This window comes from Schistocerca gregaria, chromosome 6, assembly GCF_023897955.1.
Source record: "Schistocerca gregaria isolate iqSchGreg1 chromosome 6, iqSchGreg1.2, whole genome shotgun sequence".
Taxonomy (NCBI): domain Eukaryota; kingdom Metazoa; phylum Arthropoda; class Insecta; order Orthoptera; family Acrididae; genus Schistocerca; species Schistocerca gregaria.
The window spans coordinates 493,058,054-493,078,471 of record NC_064925.1 but is presented as its reverse complement, the minus strand read 5'-3'; the positions used below and the strand labels follow the sequence as shown (position 1 = coordinate 493,078,471).

The 20,418-nt window shown below is 40.6% G+C and overlaps 1 protein-coding gene across 4 annotated transcripts in view; it reads left to right on the top strand.

Moving 5' to 3' along the window:
- The window catches only part of LOC126278457 (uncharacterized), a 368,379-nt gene that overhangs the window by 262,750 nt on the left and 85,211 nt on the right, over window positions 1-20,418 (top strand). For all 4 annotated transcript variants that reach the window (XM_049978585.1, XM_049978583.1, XM_049978587.1 and 1 more), the window contains exon 2: window positions 19,814-20,031. In XM_049978585.1, the coding sequence (XP_049834542.1) occupies window positions 19,814-20,031 (218 nt within the window). The remainder of the gene's footprint in view (window positions 1-19,813; window positions 20,032-20,418) is intronic.

The window sequence follows — 20,418 nt, the reverse complement described above, 5'->3', positions numbered from 1 at the left end:
GCAATCACATAATGTTACAAACCTCCCAACAGAAAAATTCCTAAACCTCCCAGCAGTAAAAAATATAATTATGTCGTTCACATTCAGTATAACCTACCAACAGAAAAATTCCGTAGCCTACCAATAACACAATGTGACTAACCTCTCAATAAAATTGTCGCTCACTTATAACCTTTCAATAATGACTGTGAATTTAAGCTGGTAAATTTAGGACGTCAGCAGTGCTGCGTCTTGGCCCCGAAAATTCATTCTGAATAAATTGAAAAATCTTACCTTAATTAGGTCGCCGGATAACGCGTATATATCTGCTCCTATAAGAACTTTTTCTGGCGCAGCTCTGTAGATTTGTCATGTATAAAAAAAATCAACAGACTTTTCCTTTCAATAATCGGGAAGACCAAGGATTGGAGAAATTAGGAAATTCTTTAAATTGAAATGAATGATTGTCAAAAGTTACTTTTTATGAGAAAGATTATTATTAAGAGATTTTTTTAAACATTTACATGGGACTTCATATAACAATACTACATATGCTCGAGGGTGCATTTACCTTATACTACAACGCTCAGGCTCCGCCATCGCTCCACCACAACCGGCCCAGCCAACACGATACATCAGACTGCTCGCTAGCAACAACTTACTCCTACTGCTACACAGTTCCTACTGCAGTCAACACTGCTCTTTGGTCTCAGATTCTCTTATAGCTTACATATCGCAGGCAGCACGTGAGCAATCCATCGAAATTACATCAGCTCGAGTGCGCTAGCAACAAATTCTTTACCTCTTTACCTCTTACATAACGCTCCACTGAGGGGGGGGGGCAAAAATTTGGCAGCGATGGTGAGTCAATTGGACTTGCCATGAGCAACAAATTTTTCTATAATCTATTTAGTTACTAAGTCTACAGTCTCAGAGTATATACATTATTGATAAATGCAGAACATATAACGAAATAAAATAGAGTGCACACGCAATGAGTACAGAACATATCAAGAAATGACACAAGGTGTACAAAATATATTAACGAATAACATAAAGTGCACACGCACTGTAAAAGTCTTTAGCATTTTACAAGAATTTAAATGCACTGTATAAGTCTTTACCATTTTACAAGAACTAGGAAAGGAATGGGAAGGATTGCATCATGGTTGTAGCACAGTAGGTTGCACGTAGTTGCACTGAAAGTCCATATCATTATACAGAAGCACAACACCAAGTGGGGCAATCTGAAGTTCTCTTCCCTGAAATATTTATCAGTGTAGCCAAAATGTTGTATTAATATTCAGTGTTATCATTTTAGTAGTACATTAGGTACACCAAACAGTAGGACCATAATAACAAAACATAATAACAAAACATCATTCATATTACATCTCATTACAGTAATCATTGGCATAGCATTTATGCATTATTACAAAACATCATTCAGTATTACTTAGAACTCATCATCAAGTGACATAGGACATATTTAAAATGTAACACACTGTAACTATTACTATAGGTCTATAGTCCAATAATACATAGATATAATGGACTCAATACATCTGAGAAATTTGCATTATATTTAGGACTAGAAATATATCTTCAACTGGTAGCATTATTTAGTTCTATACCAGTAATAGTTGGGACTGGTAATTTTTTTTTTTTTTTTTTTTTGCTAGCAATGTTTTGCGTTGGGATAGATAATTAATTGCTGGGGAATGAAAATATTTGCTTTTGACTTATTGCTGGAAATAAGGATTAATAACATCATTCGTCATGAGTCAGCTGTAGCAATGTTATGAAACAAGTAGAGTATATGTGATCACATTCATGAATGATACACACAAATGGATCAAAAATGCAAGTATGAGAACAGGTTTCATAACTATGTGTTTATAGCATATTAATATCATGAAAAGCTTCTCCTGGAATAAATACAAAATGGATTATTGAGCTGAAAGAAGAAATGCGTATTATGCTGAAAAGTAGTGAACTTCGAATTAACAGGTAATGAAACGTGTACTTAATACGTATGTACTCTAGCTATCTTTCCCAAAACATTCAATTATTATACTATGTGACATAAGACATGCTGTCGAAAGGAACTGCAACAAATACTTAAATAACTACATAGCATTTCTTAACTAGCAGTAAATATATAAATGTCATCATTATCATCATCTGCAAAGAAAAACTTCATTATTCATATTACCATAACTTCATCACTATCATCACCTACAAAGAAAAACTTCATTATTCATACTAGCATATTCTTCATATAACTATTCATCATCATTTATTATCATCTGCAAAAAATAGACACTTCATTATTCACATTCATATTACCATTTACTTAATACAACTATTCATAGTATAGAGTTTCTTATTTCTAGCATATTTCATCACTAAAATTAACATGTGTAGTTCTGTCTGACAGCCTGCAATAATCGCCTCGTATTCTGAAAGAAAAATAATTAGTCAAGAGTGCTATTATACGTTGTGTATAGTATATTCTTGTTAATGCTTGTTAATTCTGATCCATTTACTCTTCATGACACGATATTGCGTTTTCTTTCCTTCATTCTGATGGTACAATTTCCATTTCATAGGAAACCACTGTGGTTATTTAATTTATTTCTTTTACACGGTATTGCTTTCTGAAAATGATGAATAAAGATTAATATCTTACATTTAAATCTCATAATCATTAAATGAAAACTTGTTTCTAGTGGTATGATTAACCATAGAGCATAGCATGACAGAAAACGTATTCGGTCAAAAACATATACAGTTTTCAAGTGCAAAAAATGTACACACAGTATCATAATGTAGTAGCATAAAATGTAGAATAGTCAAGATGTTGAGAAATCATAATGCAAAATGTCAATGTCAACTGGTGTTTGTTACATCTTAAACATTTCATAGTGCAGACAGACAAAACAATCATACATACACAAAAAATCGAAAATGTGCACGGTCTGATGTCTAACGACAAGAAAAGCGACCTTCTAACCTTACCTTGCCGGGACTTGCCAAGAAAAAATATAATCATCATGAGTAAGTAGACACATAAATATAATTGCATAAGTGGTCATATATACATCAGGAAATGGCATTACAGTGTGATAAATCATAAAATGTGTTCATTCAATAAAGGGTTTAATATTGGAAACATGGTGATTGCCCTTGCTTTTTCTGGTTCTCAAAGTTTCGACGTGCACTACATTAGGGTGAGGAATGCTGCGAATTCTATATGTACCTGCGTATAAAAGCTCAAATTTACTGCATCTACTTTTTCCTCTGTTGGATAAATAGTGTGTGCGTACTAATATCTTCTGTCCAATGTGAAAATCACGGCGCGTACAAACATGTTTTTGCTGTCTTCTCCGGCGCTCTGCGGCACGTTTGATGTTGTTGAGCGCAATGTCAATTATTTCATGGTGACGTAGTCGACGAGATGTAGGAAAAGATACTATTCTTTAATTTTGTTAGGTGGTTCAACATTTTTCAATATAACAGTCGGAGATATTATAGTAGATTCATTTGGTATGGAGTTAATTACATCCTGGAATGAGAGTATGTGTGTATTCCAATCAATATGTCTTTTATGGCAGTATATTCTACATAGTTTACCAATTTCTTTCATTAGTTGCTCACAAGGATTCGAAGAAGCGTGGTACCTGGATATATAGATCGGAGAAATGTTTCTTGCTCGTAACATACGTGTCCATATAGCAGAGCGAAACTGTGGTCCATTGTCGGAAATTACTTTCAAAACATGCCCTACATGAAATAAAAAATATTTTACAAATGCATTCGAAACAGATTTAGCAGTACCTTTGTGTAACGGAGTGAAGGTAACAAATTTCGAAGTGAGTTCAACAGCGACAAAGATGTAACAAAAACCTCTATTAGATCTGGGAATAGGACCAAAAATGTCTACAGCGGCCATGTGTCTCAATTTAACAGGTGCAATGGGATGTAACAGAGGAATATGTGAAGTCGTATCTGATTCAGCTTTCTGGCAGATTTTACATGACGCTAAAACTCGTGGAATACTTTTCTCCATGTTCGCAAAATAACAGTTCGGTCTCAGTATAAGGAAACACTTTCTGGCTTCGTAATGTGCGTAACTTAAATGAGTATACCAAATTAATTTGTTAACAAGTTCGTCAGGAATGGATAGTATCCAGTTGTTGCTGTCAGGCTATGAGCCGCGAAACAGCATGTTATTGCGTACAGTGTAATGGTTTCTGATGGTAACATTGTTCCTATCTTGCCAAAGGTGTTTAATTTCTTTCCACTCGTTGTCTTTGCTCTGCTCTTGTGCTATGTCTCGTAATGATGCCGAAATAAAATTTTCGAATGCAACTTGTTGAACGTACATGACGCTAAAATTTGCTTGGCAGAAGTTGGTTGCGATGTTTTGCTGATGGTTGCTGAGAGAACGGGATAGTGCGTCTGCTACAACATTTTGTGTACTGGGAATGTGAACAATTGTAAAATTAAATTCCCGTAAATAAAGTTTCCATCTGCTTAACCTGTCATGTGTAAATTTAGCTCAAAGTAAAAACTGTATAGCTCTATGATCTGTGTAAACGGTAGTATGTCTTCCATAAAGAAAATGCCTAAATCTTGTAAATGCCCATACAACACATAATGTTTCAAGTTCTGTGACATAATAATTGCGTTGAGCAGGTGACAGAATGCGACTTGCAAAGGCGATGTTTTTAATTACTGTAGTATCATCTTCTTCAATTTCCTGAAAAAGTGTACGCCTAAAGCGGTGTTAGAAATGTCGGTGGCAATGGAAAAATTTATAGTGAGATCTGGGTGTGATAAAAGAGGTGTATTCAACAAGGCATGTTTCAAATTTACAAATTCAGTATGTGCTTGGCTATCCCAGGACCAAATAGCGTTTTTACCCGTCAATTGGCATAATCTAGGGTGGTCTAAAGCAGAGTAATGAATAAATTTACGGAACAAGTTAATTAATCCCAGAAAGCTGCGTAATTGTTTCTTGGTCGTTAGAACAGTAATGTTGACGTTTTTCCGGGTCAAGCGCAATGCCTTCTGCTGAAATTACATGTCCAAGAAATTTTATGGAAGTTTTGCCGAAGTGCGATTTGCCAAGATTAACTGTGAGTCCTTGTACACGAAAAGTTTGCAACAGTTGTTGAAGAATCAGATTGTGTTCAGACCAGTTAGCTTCTGCAATAAGAATGTCGTCTAATACGTTGTTATTCTGTCTTTAATTCTGTCGGAAGTATAGCATTCAAACCGCGAATAAACGCTGCTGAAGAAATTGTTAAACCGAACGGTAATTTACAAAATTGATAACAGTCACCAAAACAGAGAAATGCTGCGTACTTCCTGCAGTTCGGATGGAGCTGAATTTGCCAAAATCCCGATTTCAAATCTAATGTGGAATAAACAGCAGTACCATTAATTTTTTGTAGAAGTTCTTCTAGTGTTTGTGGGCGATCTGTTTCATTGATAATAATGTCATTGACGTGACGCGAATCAAGTACGAGGCGAAGTGAGCCATCCTTTTTCTTAACAATATGGAGCAGGTTTATGTACGGACTAACTGCCGGTTCAATAATTCCTTGGTCAAGCATAGCTTGCAATTCTTTCTTAACTTGTTCTCTGTGAATATATGGAATGGGATAATGATTGGCTTTAAACGTGTCGTGCTGTTTAACTTGAAATTCATACATGAAGCGGAACATAGTACCAGGGACGTTGTCAAAAACTGGAGCTTGCTGTAAAAGAATATTGCGTAGCTGAGTACGTTCGACGTCTGTATTTGCACTGCTTTGTTTAACTTTATCAGAAATCATTTGCCAAACGTCATAGTCGGCTTCGTCTGGTGTATTGTAGTTGTAAACATTCGTATCTGTGAACAATGTGGGATGACAATTTATGTTACGTGATGCAGAAATGACCTGAGTCCGATTAATTGTTTGTTCTTCTGCAGATAAAATGTGCTGAAATTCTAATGCCAGTTGTACATTCTCATTCTTTAACATTAAAGAGGAATTTTGAAAGTCAATAATTGCGTCATGTTGTACCAGAAAATTCGTACCTAAAATAACGTCTGTTGTCAATAAGGGAACAACCCAACAATTTGAGTGGAACGTATGACCTGCAATACAAAATGATAAGTGTGTCTGTAACTTTACATCTACTCCTTTACTAGATACTGCTCCTTTTACTTTAGTTCTGCCTAATGGTAACGTAGGATAAGTATTCTCTTTGTTACATTCATTGAAGGTTTCTCCATTTATGACTGACATAGGTGATCCAGACTCGATTACTGCTGAAAATTTGAATGATCCAATCTTTACTTCAATGACAGGATGGGAAATGGTTTTTTGAATAACTGGTTTTTCCTGCAAGAGAGTGTCTCGCATGTAGTCAAAAGTAATAACATTTTCGTGAACAAGATTCTCCGTGTCAAAAGTATTGCTTGCGTTGCTGGAAGATGCAACCTGTACTGTATCTAGTCAAATTCATTCTGACGTGCTGTTATTTGCGGGAGGATGTTGTGGCATTTCAACTATTTGTACTGTTCTGTTATTTCTTCCTGACGTATTAGGTTCGGGATGATACCGACTGTCTGGTTCATTCATGATAATCTGCTGCTGGTAAGACCGACTGTTACGCTGAAAACTGTGCTCATTACTCTTACGTCTGTCATGATAATCATTGCTATACGGCGCGTTGTGATAGGAATTGAAATGATGTGTTTTCTGTACGTAGTGATTTCCTTGTTGCTGTGCGTTACTATTTGGTGGAGCCGACGCTATACGTGTAGGCGGCGAAACATTAAAGCTTGGTTGATCTTGCACATTACATTGTTGGTTAGGTATGCTAACCGGTTGGTTTTGTTGCTGTTGTGGTGAAAAAACCTCTATTGTTATCAAAATGTGTTTCCTGTTACTGATAATTTTGACGATACTGATAATTAAAATTTTGTTGTTATTAAAGTTCTGGTGGTTGTCGTTCCTGGAGCGTCTATTACATTTGCTATTGAAATAGAGTGGCTGATCGTAATTACTCATGTTCGTTGGCCTTGATTATGATGTGAAAACCTTTTGTTTATGAAAGAATAATCTGATTGCTGAAGTTCCAAAAGCTGTACCAGATCTCTAAATGCCGAAATATTATCTTTCTGCTGTCCTGTTAAAAGTGATACTCTTAACGATCGTGGCAATTTAGAAATACATAATTGGATAAGTGCTGATTCACTGTAGGGCTCACTTAAGTATTGGTTTTGTTGTACCATGTGTTCAAAAAATTGCGTGACAGTGGGAAAATTTGAGTTCACGTAATTCGGTAAGCTAATTAATTGATCCTTGATTCCGCGCTGTGTCGTTTTCGACCAATATGCCGACAGAAAAGCATTCTGAAATTCTTCTACCGAGTAGCATTGTCTCGCGTTCGGTCTCATACGAGTTGCCGGTTCGCCTTCCAAAAAACTTCAAATAAATTCAAGTTTGTGTGCTACGGGCCAAGTTGGTGGAAAAGCAAAGCTAAATTGTTGTATCCAATCCAAGGGGTGAATCTGCGTTCTGTCATTCTTAAATACCTTAAATTTTCTCACGGATGGAAAGTGCTTATAATCAAAATTATCGTCTCTGTATGTCTGAACATGTTCAGGATTGTATGATAATCTGTTTGTCTATGTCTGTTCGGAATCTAAGTCACGTACTCTCTGTAAATTACCTAAATTATACTGGCTGTGAGAGTGTGAGAAATGTTCGGAAAGTGGTGTATGCTGTGACGTGTTAAAGGCTGTAACATTTTTCATTTCAGTCATTTCTTGCCGTAAAGATGACAATTTTCTACGCAATGTATTATTGGACGAACTTATCTCACTGATTGTCTGCTGTAAGTTTTGGAATTCGGGTGTTTGATTGAAAGAAATTGGTGACGTATCATCTGATTTGATATCATTGTTATTTTCGATAACGTCAATACGACTGGCCAATTCATCAAATTTTTCAGTCAGTGCTTTTACCTGATCGTCATTTTTAGTGTCACAAACATTAATTTGTTTTTGGATTTTACAGGTGGTTTTGTTCAATTTCTTAACGTCTGCTTTAATAGCATCGGGATCTTGTATTAATTCCAACTGTTCAAGTCTGCTGGTCATTGTCTGAAAGTCTACTGTGTGAGTGTCTGCTTTTGTTTTAAGTGTGGAGATTTCATCATGCAATTCAGTGTTCAACTGTTTGATAGTATTAATTCTGTCTGATACTGTCGCAATTTTGGTGTCTACGTATGTTTTTGCTTTCGTAAATAACTTACGCTTGTCTGCCTGTCCCTGTGCCGTAATTGTTTCCTTGAATTGTTTCTTTGCTTTATTCTGTTCCTGTATAAATTTACGTTAACGCGTTTCACTGTTTTGTAGGTGGTGATTAAAACGTTCGTCAATTTGGCTGTTCTGTTGGTCAAATTTCGTGTCTACTTTCGCATCCAATGTGCGTGAAAGTTCTGATGACAGTAATTTAAACTCGTCGCGTAACTGTGTTGCGTTTTCAGAACATTGTTTAGCGACTGCACTAATTTTATCTCTAAGTAATTTAGTTGTGGCTGCATGTGTATTACTTAATTCTTGTGCCACAGATCCAATATCTTCACTACTGTTCCTAGCACAAGCCTTAATTTCCTCACGTAATTGTTCTTTAGTATCATGACATTGCACGGTAACGGCTGTAATCTGTTCACTACGTTGTTTGGAATTGTTGTCTAGTTTTTCATTAAGTTGTTTGGAATTGTTGTCTAGTTTTTCATTACGTTGTTTGTAATTGTTGTCTTGTTTTTCATTCGACTGTTTGGAATTGTTGTCTACTTTTTCATTAAGTTGTTTGTTCGACTCATTAATTTGTTGTTTGAGATTTTCATTAAGTTGTAGCGATAATGCCATAACTCGATCCATGCCAAAATTAGCTGCTGTATTCTCTGTGATGTGTGATGGTGTATCTGCATCTGTCACGTTTTGTATAACCATTTGGTCATTGTCTGATTCACAAATAGGTTTGCTAATCGGATGTGCTGTGTTGGTCACTACAGCGGAATCAAATAAATCTGACGTGTTTTGTGTATATTGGTCACCTTCGTTAGAAACAATTATCTGTACGCTACGTAAATTTTGCAAATCAGGTGTTTCAAACTGGACAGCGTTCATTGTAACGGAACGTGCCGCGTCATCAATTGCCGTTAAGTGTGGACATAACTGAATGTGTTTGTTCATCATCTCGAATAAAATCATTACTAGTGATCGGCACGCACTGATTGTCTGCGATTAGAGGGTTATCACTATTATACTGAGTGTCGCTAGTATTACCAGTCAAATTATTCGAGTCAGCTTTTTCACTCATTGCACATCGCGTTGTACTGTTAGCAGTTTTGCGCGGCATTTTCACAAATCAAAGTTAAGCACAAATTGAAACAAAGGCAAAGCAAAAATGGAACAAATACAATTACAACAAAGAGCAATAAATTGCCGATGATCTGTGAAAGAAAGAGTGACAAATTAGTAAATGCGTTGCGCCAGATGCAAACTACATTTAATATTACGTAAATAAGAGCAGATATATAACTGACTACTTCTCAGAAATTCACAAAAACTCTATCCTGGCCGGTTGTCGACAATTGTAACCTCTTTACAATAAAATAATATGAATAATATTCACATTTAGTGTAACCTCACAACAGAAAAATTCCTAAACTTCCCAACAGTAAAAAATATAATTATGTCGTTCATATTCAGTATAACCTACCAACAGAAAAATTCCATAACCTACCAATAATACAATGTGACTCAATAAAATTGTCGCTCACTTATAACCTTTCAATAATGACTGTGAATTTAAGCTGGTAAATTTAGGACGTCAGCAGTGCTGAAAGTTCATTCTGAATAAATTGAAATATCTTACCTCAATTAGGTCGCCGGATAACGCGTATATATCTGCTCCTATAAGAAATTTTTCTGGCGCACCTCTGTGCAATGCTGCCCGATAGACTTGTCACGTATAAAAAGAAACAGCTTATTTTTCCTTTCAATAATCAGGAGGACCAAGGATTGGAAAAATTTTAAATTCTTAAAATTGAAATGAATGATTGTCAAAAGTTACTTTTTATGAGAAAGATTATTATTAAGAGAATTTTTAAACATTTACATGGGACTTGATACAACAATACTACATATGCGCGAGGGTGCATTTACCTTATACTACAACGCTCAGGCTCCGCCATCGCTCCACCACGACCGGCCCAGCCAACACGATACACCAGACTGCTAGCAACTACTTACTCCTACTGCTACACAGTTCCTACTGCAGCCTACACTGTTCTTTGGTCTCAGATTCTCTTATAGCTTACATATCGCAGGCAGCAGGAGCAATCCATCGAAATTAGATCAGCTCGAGTGCGCTAGCAAGAAATTCTTTAATCATGGACCTCTTACAACCGCCATATTTTTTATACCAGCTACTAGTAAACTCCTCTGTAAGTTACTAGCGCTAATGGCTGCGCTCCTAATTGCGGATCTGAAAATTAGCACTTAAAACCATTAATTAAATTGGATTACACTTGAAATAAATCCAAATCCACGTGTAGACAATATCGACTCTATTTGTCAAATAATAATTAACAATAAACTGGGTGTTACAAAAAGGTACGGCCAAACTTTCAGGAAACATTCCTCACACACAAATAAAGAAAATATGTTATGTGGACACGTGTCCCGAAACGCTTAATTTCCATGTTAGAGCTCATTTTAGTTTCGTCAGTATGTACTGTACTTCCTCGATTCACCACCAGTTGACTCAATTGAAGGAAGGTAATGTTGACTTCGGTGCTTGTGTTAACATGCGACTCATTGCTCTACAGTACTAGCATCAAGTACGTCAGTACGGAGCATCAACAGGTTAGTGTTCATCACGAACGTGGTTTTGCAGTCAGTGCAATGTTTACAAATGCGGAGTTGGCAGATGCCCATTTGATGTATGGATTAGCACGGGGCAATAGCCGTGGCGCGGTATGTTTGTATCGAGACAGATTTCCAGAACGAAGGTGTCCCGACAGGAAGACGTTCGAAGCAATTGATCGGCATCTTAGGGAGCACGGAACATTCCAGCCTATGACTCGCGACTGGGAAAGACCTAGAACGACGAGGACACCTGCAATAAACGAGGCAATTCTTCGTGCAGTTGACGATAACCGTAATGTCAGCGTCAGAGAAGTTGCTGCTGTACAAGGTAACGTTGACCACGTCACTGTATGGACAGTGCTACGGGCGAACCATGTACAGCGTGTGGAGGCATTATCAGCAGCTGATTGGCCTCCACGGGTACACTTCTGCGAATCGTTCATCCAACAATGTGTCAATCCTCATTTCAGTGCAAATGTTCTCTTTATGGATGAGTCTTCAATCCAACGTGATCAAATTGTAAATTTCCACAATCAACATGTGTGGCCTGACGAGAATCCGCACGCAATTGTTCAATCACGTCATCAACACAGATTTTCTGTGACCGTTTGAGGAGGCATTGTTGGTGATGTATCGACTAGGCCCCATGTTCTTCCACCTACGCACAATGGAGCACGTTATCATGATTTCATACGGGATACTATACCTGTGCTGCTAGAATATGTGCCTTTACAAGTACGACACAACATGTGGTTCATGCACGATGGAGCTCCTGCACATTTCAGTCGAAGTGTTCGTACGCTTATCAACAACAGCTTCGGTGACCGATGGATTGGTTGAGGACGACCAATTCCATGGCCTCCACGCTCTCCTGACCTCAACCATCTTGACTTTCATTTATGGGGGCATTTGAAAGCTCTTGTCTACGCAACCTCGGTACCAAATGTAGAGACTCTTCGTGCTCGTATTGTGGACGGCTGTGATACAATACGCCATTCTCCAGGGCTGCATCAGCGCGTCAGGGATTCCATGCGACGGAGGGTGGATGCATGTATCCTCCCGAACGGAGGACATTTTGAACACTTCCTGTAACAAAGTGTTTGAAGTCACGCTGGTACGTTCTGTTGCTCTGTGTTTCCAACCCATGATTAATGTGTTTTAAAGGTAAGTAATAAAATGAGCTCTAACATGGAAAGTAAGCGTTTCCGGACACATGTCCACATAACATATTTTCTTTCTTTGTGTGTGAGGAATGTTTCCTGAAAGTTTGGCCGTACCTTTTTGTAATACCCTGTATAGCTAGCCTGAGTGGCCGTGCGGTTCTAGGCACTACAGTCTGGAACCGAGCGACCGCTAAGGTCGCAGGTTCGAATCCTGCCTCGGGCATGGATGTGTGTGATGTCCTTAGGTTAGTTACGTTTAATTAGTTCTAAGTTCTAGGTGACTGATGACCTCAGAAGTTAAGTCGCATAGTGCTCAGAGCCATAACAATATATAGTTACAGGTTTTCTGTTTACAGACCTCACACCTCTCACGTCGTAACAGTTCATCCGTTAGCACAGGAAGAGCAACTGAACCACAATTATCACAGATAACAAAAAAAAGGATTATAATTGTCGTTGTCCATGGATGTAGTTCTCTAGTAATAGTTTCAATTCGCACAGATATTAAATTATTACAGAAATAAGGAAATAATTATCGTCATTTTTACACAATACAGTCCTTTTATGCGTAGTATCGATAACATTTGTTGAAGTTTGTACACTTAGTTCATTATAATATTTGTAGCTAGAACATAGTGTCGTGGATATTACACCCCCTAAGCAATCCCTACGAGACCCAGAAAGTGGTAGATAGAGGCGACCAGGTAGATGCCTTTTCCCCGACATCCAGAAGGCATTCGATGATTCCGCAGTGCCGCCTAAGAACATAATATGAGCGGTGAAGATAAAGTTCTTTGCAAAGATTGTTAATAATAACCTTTCCTCTCGATAACCGGTTTCGGTAATCAAAATTACCATGTTCGTTATTTGTTCAAATTTATCTTTACGTCAGTAAAATGAAGGTATAGGCACTGTCCATTATACACTGAAGCGCCAAAGAAGCTGTTATATACAAGCGTATTCAAATACAGAGATGTGTGAACAGACAGAATACTGCGCTGCGGTCAAAAACGTGCCTGACGCAGCTGTTAGATCGGTTACTGCTGCTACAATGACAGGTTATCAAGATTTAAGTGAGTTTGCAGCGCACGAGCCATGGGAAACAGCATCTCCGAGGTAGCGAAAGAAATGGGTATTTTCCCGTACGATTATTTTACGAGCGTACCGTGAATATCAGAAGTCTGGTAAAACATCAAATCTCCGACATCGCTGCAGCCGGAAAAAGATTCTGCAAGAAGGAGACCGTTGACGACTGAAGAGAATTGCTCAACGTGACAGAAGTGCAACCCTTCCGAAAATTGCTGCAGATTTCAGTGCTGCACACCAAGTGTCAGCGTGCGAACCATTCAACGAAACATCATCGATATTCGCTTTCGGAGCCGAAGGCACAATCGTGTAGCTTTGATGACTACGTGACACAAAGCTTTACACCTAGCTTGTGCCCGTCAACACCGACATTGGACTGTAGACGACAGGAAACATGTTGCTCGGTCGGACGAGTCTCGTTTCAAATCGTATCGAGTGGATGGACGTGTTCGAGTATGGAGACAACCTCATGAATGTACCCTGAATGTCAGCAGGGGACTGCTCAATCTGGTGGAAGCTCTGTAATGGTGTGGGGTGTGTGCAGTTGGAGTGATATGGGACTCCTATATGTCTATATACGAGACGGACAGGTGACACGTATGTAACCATCCTATCTGATCAGCTGTATCCATTCATGTCCATTGTGCACTTGGGCAATTTCAGCAGGACAATGCGGCACCCCGCACGTCCAGAACTGTTAAAGATTGGATCCAGGAACACTCTTCTGAGTTTAAACACTTCCGCTGGCCACCGAACTCCACAGACATGAACATTATGGGGCATATGTGGGATGTCTTGCAATGTGCTACTGAGAAGAGATGTGCACCACCTCGTACTCTTAGGGATTTATGGACAGCCCTGTAGGATTCATGGGGTCAGTTCCCTCCAGGACTACTTCTTACATCATACGAGTCTATGCCACGTCTTGTTGCGGCAGTTTCGCGTGTTCGCGGAGCCCCTTCACGATATTAGACAGGTGAACTAGTTTTTTTGGCTTTTAAGTGTATATTCCTTTTTCGTTTTCCCGGTTGAAGTATCTGAATAGCTCCTATAACACTATTTCCTAAATAATCCAAATATAAACCGTAGTGCAGACTTATTTCTTGTTCAACACAGATACATATGTATCACTACTGCTTTGATCACAATCTGCCCTTGAGATAGACGAAACCTCGTCGCAGTTGCGTAGTTGGAGACTGACTGTGTGATTGGATTGAAGATTTTCTAGAGTAGAGAACTCAGTATGGCATCCTGAACGGAGAGAAGTCTTGTGACGGAAAAGTAACGTCTGGTGTTCCCAGAGGAGTCTGATAGGACCATTACTTTTCACAACGTATGTAAATGAGCTAGTAGGTAATATAAGAAGTTCCATGAGGTTTTCTGCAGATTATGCTGTTGTATAGAGAGAAGTGGCGGCGCTAGACAATGGTAGCGAAACGCAGGAAGGTCTGTAGGGGATCAACGTGTGGTGTAGGGAGAGGTAACTGACTCTCAGCATAAACAAGTGAAATTCATTACGAATACACAGACGAAAAGACCCGTTATTGAATGACTACACGATTGCAGAACAATCACTGGAAGCAGTTACGTCCATAAAATACCTACGAGTGCGCACACGGAGAGATATGAAGTGGAATGATGACAAAATATTAATTATGGGTAATAAAAGTGCAACACTGAGATTCATTGGAAGAATCATCAGCAAATGTAGTCCATCAACAAAGAAAGTAGCTTACGAGACACTCGTCCGACTAACACATGGATATTGCTCGTCAACATGGGATCCGTGCCAGATAGGATGGACACAGGAAATAGAGAAGATACAAAGAAGAGCAGTGTTAACAGAAGAGTTAACACATATGTCCAGAATAAAATTTCCATTCTCCAGCGAAGTGTGCTCTGATATGAAACTTTCTGGCGCATTTAAAATTGTGTGCAGGACTGACACTCGAAATGGAGACCCTTGCCTTTCGCGGGCAAGTGCTCCACCGACTATATGTAGTCGAGAAACTAAAGCTGTGAGGATGGGTTGTGGGTCCTACTTGGTTTCTTCAGCAGGTAGAGCATTTCCCTGCGAAAAGCAAGATCCCCGAGTTCGAGTCTCGATCCGGCATACAGTTTTAATCTCTCAGGAAGTTCAAACAAATTTTTTGCTTCCTCCTGCACATGTATCACGAGAAGACCATGAAGATAAAACCAGAGGGTTTGGAGCGCACATGAAGGCTTACCGGCACTCTTTCTTCCCGCGAACTTTGGTTCAAAAGGTTCAAAGGGCTCTGAGCACTATGGGACTTAACATCTGAGGTCATCAGTCCCCTAGAACGTAGCACTACTTGAACCTAACTAACCTAAGGATATCACACACATCCATGCCCGAGGTAGGATTCGAACCTGCGACCGTAGCAGCCTAGAACCGCTCGACCCCCGAACTATTCGCGTCTGAAAAAGGAGAAGGGATAAGTGGCAATGGTACACATCATGTGGTGGCTTGAAGAGTATAGATGTAGATGCGTCCTATGCTTTTTGTCGATACTCATCCATGTCGCTCGTCCACATTTCCTGCCTTCGAAGTAGGTCATCGTTTCGGATGTTTCTAACCTATTAGAATCATACAAAGAACTTACTTGGTCCATCTTCCACTCATTCGACTCGTTACGTGATACCTGCAGATAATTTCCGTTACACTAGTAGTCTCCCTGAACAATCCACAGTTTTAGAAAGGTTTTCACCCTGAAAGTTTGTTTCACTGCCATACGTCAAAATGTATTGTACTCGTACACATTAACATACGCGTGAATAAAATTATAAAGTGTCCCTCCAAGACCACAGTTCGACAGCAGCCTCGGTACCACCGGTAGACGTTTGCTGAGCACGTTAAAAATATCAAACGCGAGTCTAAATTAGCATCGAAGTTTCCGACTAGTACATTTTGAAGCACTCAGGAAACGTGCGCGTGTGGCATCAAGAATCTTGCCGAACTGGGTAGGGGGGGGGAGGGGGGTCTTAGAGGAAACCTTTGACGTTTTATTCACATTCACGCATGTGCTTCCCTGCTTCGGATCACGTTCAGATTCCATGTAATGGTTTTGAGTGTTTTGGTGTAAGCTGGTAATGGCTCGATAACGATCTGGGCTGTGTTCACATAGTCCAGCTAAACCGATCATTGACTGTCAATCGTTATTTTTGGATACTTGCAGACCATTTTCAGTCTTTGATACTCCCAATCAACAATGGAAATTTAATGGATGACAGTTCGCCATGTCAGTGGGCCAGAATTTCGATTGTTTTGAAGAACGTTCTGGACCATTAGAGCTCACCCACATCGCCAGTCATGAACCCCTTGGAAGATTTATGGAACACAATCGAGGGATCAGGTCTAGAACGAAATCCTGCGTCGGCAAGACTTCCGCAATTATGGACGGCTAAGAGGCAGTATTGCTCAGTATTTCTGCAGGTGAGTTCCAACCGATTGTTGAGCCTCTCCCACGTCGAGATGATGATGCACTACGACGGGCAAAAGGAGAACCGACACGACATGAGGAGATATCCCATGGTTCTCATCACCACAATGTACAGCGGGCACACGAACGTAGTACCGTAACGGTCTTGCGCTTCGTGTCTATCTTGGCTACGACAATGCTTTCATAATGCTGTTCACAAGAGCTTTCCCGCGTTCCTTTTTTTTTAGGTCTTCAGACTGGTTTGATGCTGCCCTCCACGAATTCGTTTTCTGAGCCAATCCCTTCATCTCAGAGTAGCACTGCAACCTACGTCTTCAATTATTTGCTGGATGTATTCCAGTCTCTTTCTTCCTCTACAGATTTTGCCCTCTACGGCTCCCTCTGGTACCTTGGAAGTCATTCCCTGACTCCTTAACAGATGTCCTATCATCCTGTCCCTTCTTCTTGTCAGTGTTTTCCACATATTCCTTTCCACTCCGATTCTCGGCAGAACCTCCTCATTCCTTACCTTATCACTCCACCTAATTTTCAACATTCGTCTGTAGCACCACATCTCAAATTCTTTGATTCTCTTGCTTTCCAGTTTTCCCACAGTTCATGTTTCACTACCACACAATGCTGTGCACCAAACGTATAATTTCAGAAATTTCTTCCTCAAGTTAATACCTATGTTTAATACTAGCAAACTCCTTCTGGCCAGATGCTCTATTTGGCAGTGCTAGTCTGCATTTGATGTTCTCGTCGCTTCGTTCGTCATTGGTTATTTTGCTGCCTAGGTAGCAGAATTCTTTAACTTCATCTACTCCGTGGCCATCAATCCTGATATTAAGTTTCTCGTTGTTCTCATTTCTACTACTTCTCATTACTTTCGTCTTTCTTCGATTTACTCTCAGTCCAATTTCTGTATTCATTATATTGTACATTCCATTCATCAGATTACGTAATTCTTCTTCAACTTTTACTCAGGATAGAAATGTCATCAACGAATCGTATTACTGATATCCTTTCACATTGAATTTTAATTCCACTGCTGAAACTTTTATTTCCATCATTGCTTCTTCGCTGTACAGTATGGAGGAAGACTACATCCCTGTCTTACACCCTTTTTAATCCGAGGACTTTGTTCTTGGTCGTCCACACTTATTATTCCCTCTTGCCTCTTGTACATATTGTATATTACCCACATCTCCCTATTGCTTACCCCTATTTTTCTCCAAATTTCCGAACATCTTGCACCATTTTACATTGTCTAATGCGTTTACCAGGTCGACAAATCCTATGAACGTGTCTTGATTTTTCTTTGGTGTGCCGCATTTATTATTAAACCTACTCGTGACCTGAAGTCCTCTTCCTCCTGCCACCTAACTTAAAGTTCATTACTAAATACTCTGAATAAACCAAAGTAACTGGTACCCATACCTAATATCGTGTAGGGCCCTCGCGAGTACTCAGCAATGCCGCAACACGACGAGGCCTGAACTCGACTGATTTCTGAAGTCGTGCTGGAGGGAATTGACACTATGAATGCTGCAGCGCTGTCCATATGTCCGTTAGAGTACCTGGGGAAGGAGATCTCTTCTGAACATCAGGTACATGTCTGGGGAGTTTGGTGGCCAGCGGAAGTGTTTAAGCAGGGAAGAGTGTTCCAGCAGCCAATTTGTAGCAATTGTTGACATGTTGGATGTCCCATTGTCCTGCTGGAATTGCCCAAGCCCGTCTGAATGCACTATGGACATGCATGCATGCAGGTGATCCGACAGAATGCTTACGTATGTGTCACATATCAGAGTGGTATCTAGACGTATCAGGAGTCCCATATCACTCCAACAGAATGCCCCACACCATTTCAGAGCCTCCACCAACTTGAACATTTCCTTGTTGACATGGAGGGTCCATGAATTCATGACGTTGTCTTCATACCCGTTGACGTCCATCCAACGGAGAGCAGCGCGCTTCGTTACAGGATCATTTAGTAATCGCGAAAGCGTTACGGAGATGATAGATAAACTCCAGTGGAAGACTCTGTAGGAGAGACGCTCGGTAGCTCGGTACGGGCTTTTGTTAAAGTTTCGAGAACATACCTTCACCGAAGAGTCAAGCAGTATATTGCTCCCTCCTACGTATATCTCGCGAAGCAACCATGAGGATAAAATCAGAGAGATTATAGCCCCCTCAGAAGCATACCGACAATCCTTCTTTCCACGAACAATACGAGACTGGAATAGCAGGGAGAACCGATAGAGGTACTCAGGGTACCCTCCGCCACACACCGTCAGGTGGCTTGCGGAGTATGGATGTAGATGTAGATGTAGATCCGCGCGATACAATTTGAAACGAGACTCGTCCGACCAGGTGACCTGTTTCCAGTCATCAACAGTCCAGTGTCGGTGTTGTCGGGCCCAGGCGAGGAGGAAAGCTTTGTGTCGTGCAGTCATCAAGGGTACACGAGTGGGCCTTCGGCTCCGAAAGCACATATCAACGATGTTTCGTTGAATGGTTCGCCCGCTGACACTCGTTGGTTGCCCAGCACTGAAATCTGCAGCTATTTGCACAAGTGTTGCACTTCTGTCACGCTAAACGATTCTCTTCGGTCGTCGTTGGTCCCGTTCTTGCAGGAGCTTTTTCTCGGTGCAGGGATGCCGGAGATTTGATGTTTTACCGGATTCCTGATATTCACGGTACAGTAGTGAAATGCTCGTATGGTAAAATCCCTACTTCACCGCAACCTCGGAGATGGTGTCTCCCACCGCTCGTGCGCCGACTATAACACAAAGTTCAAACTCACTTGAATCTTGATAACTTGTCATTGTAGCAGCAGTAAGCCATCTAACAACTGCATCAGACACTTGTTGCTCAGATTGCCGTTGCCTACCGCAGCGGAGCTTTCTGCCTGTTTACATAGCTCTGTATTTGAATACGCATGCGTGTACCAGTTTCTGGCGTCCGGCCATCCTGATTCAGGTTTTCGGTTGTTTCCCTAAATCGCTCCAGGCAAATGCCGGGATGGTTCCATTGGAAGGGCACGGCCGACTTCCTTCCCTGATCCGATGAGACCGATGACCTCGCTGTTTGGTCTCTTGCCCCAAACAACCCAACCCTATACCAGTTTCTTTCCATCTAGAGTTGCACGCTGTATATTGCCCGGCGAGCTGGTGACGTGTGCGGCGCCGGTGTTGCAGGCGTGTGGTCTCCCGGCCAGTGCCTGCACGACGTCCGCATCTCGGTGCCGCGGCACGTGCTGCGCGGCCGGTCTGCGCGGCTCACGTGCCACTACCAGCTGGGCGAGGAGCGGCTGTACGCCGTCAAGTGGTACAAGGGCCGGCACGAGTTCTACCGCTACACGCCCAGCGAGCAGCCCAACAAGAAGGCCTTCCCGCCGCTGGGCAACCACGTCGACGTGAGTACCGCAGCTGCTCGTCTACTGGCTGAAATATGCTGAAGTTAAGCCACTGTTTAACCCTTTGTTGCCTGACGGTACTCAAAAGTACCAGTAAGTTTTGACTCTCATTATTTTCTCGTGGTGCAGTTTCGTGATCTGAGAGCCTGTCGGTACGTAATAGTAACTCTGCTCTACTGTTTCATAGATGTTATTGTGCAATACATAGACCTCTCTGGCGGTCGGAGCTTGAAACTGCGCGCTGCTGTGAAAACAGAAGATTGTATGTGCTTGTGTCCATGGTGTTGCCTGAATTTGTGCGCAATTTATTGAAACTTCCATGAGTTTTCCATTGTACGTACTTTCCTTCTTTGTTGTTTTTTTTTAATAATAGTTTGAAGCATTACT